The 6,878-nt window shown below is 40.4% G+C and overlaps 1 protein-coding gene across 1 annotated transcript; it reads right to left on the bottom strand.

The window, feature by feature from the left end:
- Window positions 1–968: 968 nt before the first annotated feature.
- Window positions 969–2,833, bottom strand: LOC121714876. Its single transcript, XM_042100032.1, has 6 exons — window positions 2,595–2,833; window positions 2,363–2,482; window positions 2,132–2,251; window positions 1,915–2,028; window positions 1,690–1,806; window positions 969–1,582 (listed from the first exon to the last, which is right to left on the bottom strand). The coding sequence occupies exons 1-6, from the start codon at window positions 2,821–2,823 to the stop codon at window positions 1,134–1,136; spliced, it is 1,149 nt and encodes a 382-aa protein (XP_041955966.1). The 5' UTR covers window positions 2,824–2,833; the 3' UTR covers window positions 969–1,133.
- Between the last annotated feature and the right edge of the window lie 4,045 nt (window positions 2,834–6,878).

The following is a 6,878-nucleotide window of genomic DNA, read 5'->3' as shown; positions in this document are numbered from 1 at the left end:
AATGCTGACTTGAAGGTGGTGAATATGACCGCAATCAGTTATTTTGCATTTATTTTGTTATTAACATTACTTTGTAGAATCTGCTTTCACTTTGACATTAAAGAGGGGAATTTGAAAAGACCAAATTAAATACTTTGAATACTTGAAGAAGAATACTTTGGTAATACTTTACGGTAAGGGTACATGAATTATCATGAATTCATGCATGAATTAATTCATGATTTACGTATTACTTCATTCCTTAATATCTCATGTAATCATCATTACATTAGTTAATAGTCTGTCATTCATGACCTCATCCATGAACAACACATCAACTAAAGCATTAAGTATGGTGAACACATAATTATGATTTATGATTTATTAAGAATGATCATGATGATTTCTTTTTCTGCCAAAAATGTAGTCATCACTACTCAAATTCTGATTTGAACACAACTTGTGCAGTTCTCTAAACACATGCCATTATTCACACTTTAGTTCAGGGGCCACAAACATGATGAACTCATGAGTAATTAACCTGACATACAGGACATGTATTCATGATGATCATGCTTAAGAAATCATAAATCATAATGATGGACCCACCGTACCTAATGCTTTAGTTGATGTGTTGTTCATGCATGAGGTCATTAAAGACAGACTATGAACTCATGTAAATTCCTGATTATTCATAAGATATAAAGGAATGAAATAATGCATAAATCCTGAATTAATTCATGCATGAATTCATGATAATTCCTGTACCCTTACCGTAAAGTGTTACCAATACTTTTTATAGACACTGTATTATAGGAGAGGACTGGGACTGTTTCATTTGCAAAATGAGGCTTTACAAAGTATGACATGGATGGATGCCAATAATTGTGGAAAATATTTATTATTAGATGAGGTACTTTCCATTCAGAGTTGGATTGTTCCTCATTGTTTGCATTGTGAGCCTAAGATAAACTACCAGAAGAGGATTTTGAGAGTGTCAATAATTGTGGAGGGCACTGTATATGACTGCTTGGTACAGTCTCTTAACTCAAGGGTAATATCAGATAAGACAAGAACAACAGGATGCCTTAAAATGAAATGTATTCTTAATTGAAATGTTAATACAATGTTAAGTAGGCTATCTATCCATTTAATTATTTATTGAATTCCTTCTTTGGCCTACATGTAGTAAGGCCCCTTCTCTTGACAAATCCGTGTAGAATTTTCCTCCTCTCTTCGTCTCTCTCTCCAGGGACAGCCGTGTGCCACACAGCAGGCTGTGGTGTGAGCTTCTCTTCCTCAGGGGTCAGTGTGGCCTGTGTGGTTGCATTCTGGGTAGTATTGCCCCTCCTCTCAAAAAATCCACGCAGGATTTTCATCCTCTCTTCTTCCATTACGTCTCTCTTCTCAGGAGGATCAGGCGTGCGCCACTCACCGGCGTGTGCTGTGGGCTTCCCGACTCCAGGCTGGTGTCTGTGCCAGTCCAGTTTCAACTGAGACAGAGGTCTCGCTCTGTCTCCACCACCATGCAGCAGGAATGAGCTCTTACTGGCCTCCTCGTCCAGCTGAGGTGTCCCGTGGTCAATAGATGACTCATTCAGGGCTGTGAAGAGAGATGAAATTATTATAATTAGTAAGTCTGACAACATTAAAATGTAGGTTTCCATTTCAACTCTATTCAACCATCAGAAAATGTGATACTGTACTTACTGCAGTCCTCTTTGCCGAACTCTCCATCACCATCTCCATCAACCTTCAGTGGAGATGGGCTTCTACCGTCCCCCCTGTCAAACTGACCCCTACGGTCAATAAATGACTCGTTCGGGTCTACAGTTGAGATGAAATTATTATTGTAATTAATAAGTCATTAAAATAAAAAATAAATGTAGTTTACCACTTCAATTGTACTTAACCATCTAAAAATGTGATACTTACTACTATCCTCTTTGCTAAACTCCTGGTCACCATCTCTATCAACATGCAATGGAGATGGGCCCCTCCCCTTGTCCAGCTGAGGTCTCCCATAGTCAACAGGTGACTCTTTTGGGTCTGTGGAGAGAGATTAAATTATGATTGGAATTAGTAAATTTTACAACATTAAAATACAGTTGTCCATTTCAACTATTTAACCATCTGAAAATATGATACTTACTGCAGTCCTTCTTGCTGAACTCTTGGTCACTATCTCCATCCACATTCAGTGGAGATGGGCTCCTACCTTCCTCCTCATCCAACTGAGGTCTCCCGTGGTCAACAGACGACTTGTTCGGGACTGTGGAAAGAAAGGAAATGATGACAAATTAATAAGTCTGACAACATTAAAATGTTGGTGTCCATTTTAACTCCATTCAACTATTTTGAAAATGTAAATAAGCCTACTTACTGCAGTCCTCTTTGTTGAACTCTTGATCACCATCTCCATCAATATGCAATGGGGAAGGGCTCCTACCTTCCTCCTCATCCAACTGAGGTCTCCCGTGGTCAACAGATGACTCCTCCAGATCTGTGGAGAGATAGGAAAGAATGATTCTGTTTGAGGTCTGACAAATGTAGGTGTCCATTTTGACTCTTCAAGACTCTTAAGCTATTCAACTATCTGAAAATGTGATACTTACTACAGTCCTCTTTGCTGAACTCTGCACTCATTACCACAGTCTCCACACTCTGCACCATAGAGATGTCCATCTCAAGGTCCTCCTTTCTCCTCTTATCTGCCATCTCCTTCTTGAGGCGCTTAGCTTCTTTTCTTTTCTTCTTTTTGCTGGTGTCTACCCTCTCATTCCTGTGCTTCTGCTTTTGGATCGGTAAACAGCAGCTGAAAAGTTTGCTGAGCTTCATTTTCATCACCTGTTCGCTTTGAAGTGTCTAATAAGACTGAGCAGATTCTAGGAATTCACTGAAGATTCTACTTTGCATATTTTGGAATGGAATCTTCAGAGATCTATAAATAAACATTCCAGGTGAAGTTGTCACGGTGATAAATCTGGAGCAAAGGGTTTAGAATGTTCATTCTATACAGCCCAGCTCACTTATTTACACTCACAAAACAATTGATTTGTGATTTTAGCTTCCACCTTTTTTCTAAAAATGGCATCCCATGTGCACAGCGGGGGGGGGGGGATAATGGTGTGTGTGTGTTTATGTGTGTGTGTGTGTCCGTGTGTGTGTGTTAGCGTGCATGTATGTGTGCGTGCCTGTGTGTGCATGTGGGTGCCTGTGTGTGTGCATGTGCGAGCATGCGTGTGCATGCATGTGTACTGTGTGTGTGTGTGTGTGTGTGTGTGTGTCTTTATGTGTGCATGTGTGTGTTTATGTGTGTGCATGCATGTGTACTGTGTATGTGTGTGTATGTCTTTACAGTATGTGTGTGTGTGTGTGTGTTTTTATGTCTGTGTGTGTGTGTGCATGTGTCTGTGTGTGCTCGTGCGTGTGTGTGTGTGCATGGGTGTGAGAGTTTGTGTTTGTGTGTGTGTGTGTGTGTGTGTGTGTAGCTGATACGGCCCCCCATGAACGAAATTCCACGAAACTTGAAGTACAGTATTCGAAGTATTCAGAGGGTGTCATAATGATCCTAAACTTCAAATTCCGTGCAGTTTTAAACATGTCAGCCAAAGATACCTGCGATTACAATGCCTCGTTTTTGCCTTTTCATTTTTAACTAGGTGGTGCTATACCTCAAATGAGTGGACATGGGATGTGTTGACATGGCCCCTTGAGACCAATATACAAAAGCAATGGTTCCGTGTCATCCTTGTGGGGCTAGTTTCGTGCAGCCCGGTCTTTCAGTGTCCTGGGAATCATTGACAGAAATTTACTGAAGAAAAAAAGAAGGAAAAAAATCCAGAAGAAAACAAACTTTAAACCTTTTTCGCTTCACTAGCATGGCGGTCATAATTAGTCAGGTTTCCCCTGTGTACTGTGGGTAGTTTTTTGTAGTCCCCTTACCTCCCTTTTGGTTTTCACCACTAGGGGGAGACAAGTATTCTGTAAAACTGGCTGGCTACCTAGGCCATCTACCACATGGCCATCTATCCAACACACCCTGCTTAGTTCATTATAGTGTCTAATGTTGTTTTAATAATGAAGCAAGTGCGACTCAGGGGTGCTTTTTGGTCTCAAATTGTTCCTCAGTCCATTAAAATTCATGTTTGTGTGTGTGTGTGTGTGTTTGTGTGTGTGTGTGTGTGTGTGTGTGTGTGTGTGTGTGTGTGTGTGTGTGTGTGTGTGTGTGTTTGTGTGTGTGTGTGTGTGTGTGTGTATGCGTGTGTGTAGGTGCGTCTGTGTGTGTGTGTGTGTGTGTGTGTGTGTGTGTGTGTGTGTGTGTGTGTGTTATCGGGTGAGTATATGAGTGTGAGGAGATGGACTGTGGAAGAAAATCTCTGTCACCAACATTTGTATCTGCAATAATGAGACAAGGAACAGAGAGAGAAGGAGAGGAGGGGTGATAAAGCGAGAGAGAGAGAGAGAGAGAGAGAGAGAGAGAGAGAGAGAGAGAGAGAGAGAGAGAGGGGGATAAAATAGGGAGTGCTGTGGGAAACACGGAGAGAGAGAAAGACAAGAGACTGCAAGAGAGAGGGAAGGATAGAGAAAGAAGAAGAAAAATAAGAAAGAGAGAGAGATTGAGAGAGAGAAAGAGTTTACTTGTATGGGTTGATGTTGCAACTGAATCACTAACTAGAGATCACTTAGGAGATCTAAGATGATGATTATCATTGTGGAGTCCAGTGTCAGTCCAGTCCAGTGTCATCCTCAGGTCAATTAAAAACCACAGATTATTCCTCTGATCCCTGTAAGCAGCTGTGTCTACGTGATATGCAGGAATACGCAGTATACCCACTTAAAAAGCATCACCATCTCAGTATACCCACTTAAAATAGACAAGGATATTAACATTTGGGCTTGATCACAATATACCCACTACAGCTAACAAGACTACACCACTGCCTGTCAGTAATGTCCATGTAGTCCAGCTGCTTAGTCTGATGTGCTAACAACACCAGCACAATGGACAGGATATAAGCCCAGAGAGGGAATAGGGCCCACATTATTTATACCCACGCCAAATGTTCATTATTTCAATTTGATCAAAAAGTTTCATCTGCCTGGAAATTACATGCAAGATACACTGTACTAGAAATACGGGAAAATATGTTTATTTTTTCCTTGATCAAATTTGATATCTTATTAAATCAAAGGGGGAATACTTGGTGTATATTAATAGATCTGTGAAATGACTGCATGAGATGTATTATGCTTCTACTGTATCTCCTTTTAAACCAAAGTCATTGAGGCCTCTGTTGCAATTCACATTCATGCAGTATTGTTAGCATTGCATGCTTCAGATGAACCAATCTTGTCCTACCCTGTGCAAGTGCACTTTGGCTGCCTCTTCTTCCTAAAGGCTTCTGTGTCCATGAATAATGAAATATGGCCTGTCCTCAATGATTCTGTGAGTGTGTCTGTTTCTGTGTGTTGATGAGTGAGTATGTCTCTTTGTGTGAGTGGTGTGTGTGTGTATGTGTATGTGTGTGTGTTTGTGTGTGTGTGCGTGTGTGTGTGTGTAGAGAGGGAGAGACAGAGAGAAAGAGAAAAAGAGAGAGAGAGAGAGAGAGAGAGAGAGAGAGAGAGAGATGTTCTGCCTGTCTATTGCTGTAACAAAGAATCTGCCCTCCCATACGGCTCTGAGTACATTAAAGTAGTTTTACATAAAGAACAAACAGACATCTATCCACAATATCAATCCAAAATCAAATGCTGCATTGCGAATCAGATCTGAATGATCATATTGGAGTTCTAAGTCTGTGTTATGATGAGAAGGAGAGGACATGAGAATGTCAGCTATGTTGTCTATTTATTTTTATTTATGTATTTATTTATTTATTTATTTGGCTGATGCTTTTATTCAAAGCGACTTATATGGATCAATTATTACAAGGGCCAGTCTCCCCAGATCAACTCAGGGTAAAGTTCCTTTGCTCAAGGGCACAACGGTGGCAGCCGTTAGCAATCAAATCCTTAACCACTATGCTACCCCTGTCTAAGGGGTTACACCCTAATTGACTAGTTCCACGAAAGGCTCTCGGTGAGCTCATTTATTTCCTGTGGAACCAGGTGTGTTTGAACCTACCGCTATTCTGAATGTAATTAGTGTCTACACGGACCCGGGTTAGGTGTTGCACCTAGTGAATCTGCATGTTACGATAAAGATGGACGTATACTGTAGACACTAATTACATTCAGAACAGCGTCAGGTTCAAACACACCTGGCTCCACAGGAAACAAACGAGCTCACCAGGAGCCTTTCGTGCAACTAGTCCATAGAGTCTGGCCTAAACTGATTGTGTGGCAAGATGGTAAGGCAGTGTGCATTTAACCTATTAACCACAAGAAGTGACATCATTGAAGCCCCGACTGTCAGTCAGTGCTTTCCCTAACGTGCAACCTGACCGACTCAACCTCAGAACAGTAGGTCAATAACAAATAAATCAGAATACAATTAAACAAATAAATCAGAATACATTTCAGAATATTTTGTAGAAGATTAACAACAGCAATAGAGTATGAATAAATTAATTAAAGAGCCACAAGAAGAACAAAAGTGTTGACTTAACTATTTTGACTTAACACAATTTGTCCCCTTGGGATTAAAAGATTCTATCTGCATTCTGAGTAGTTCTGAGATATTGGGCTTCAAAGTTTTTGAATTCCATAGAGCTATATTGATAAGTGGAACAAGCCTCTTTAGATGATGATAGAAAATGCATACTACTTCAAGAGACACCTCACCTTATGAATGACTCAATTTTGACAAAAATGTCAGATAGGACCTTATAATTCTAAGGGGACAAATGTACTTTAAATACCAATAAAATACACTGAACAAAATAAACAAGTGAATA

Source organism: Alosa sapidissima, chromosome 8, assembly GCF_018492685.1.
Source record: "Alosa sapidissima isolate fAloSap1 chromosome 8, fAloSap1.pri, whole genome shotgun sequence".
In the NCBI taxonomy this organism is placed as follows: Eukaryota; Metazoa; Chordata; class Actinopteri; order Clupeiformes; family Clupeidae; genus Alosa; species Alosa sapidissima.
The sequence above is the reverse complement of the archived record's forward strand: the minus strand, read 5'-3'. Positions and strand labels throughout refer to the sequence as shown.

Excerpts from the sequence above, each read along its gene's own strand:
- LOC121714876 (XM_042100032.1), bottom strand. The coding sequence starts at position 2,823 with ATGAAAATGAAGCTCAGCAAACTTTTCAGCTGCTGTTTACCGATCCAA. Across the intron at positions 2,483-2,594 it reads GTTCAGCAAAGAGGACTGTA|ATCTGGAGGAGTCATCTGTT; the intron begins GTAAGTATCACA and ends ATCTCTCCACAG. Across the intron at positions 1,807-1,914 it reads GTTTAGCAAAGAGGATAGTA|ACCCGAACGAGTCATTTATT; the intron begins GTAAGTATCACA and ends TCTCAACTGTAG.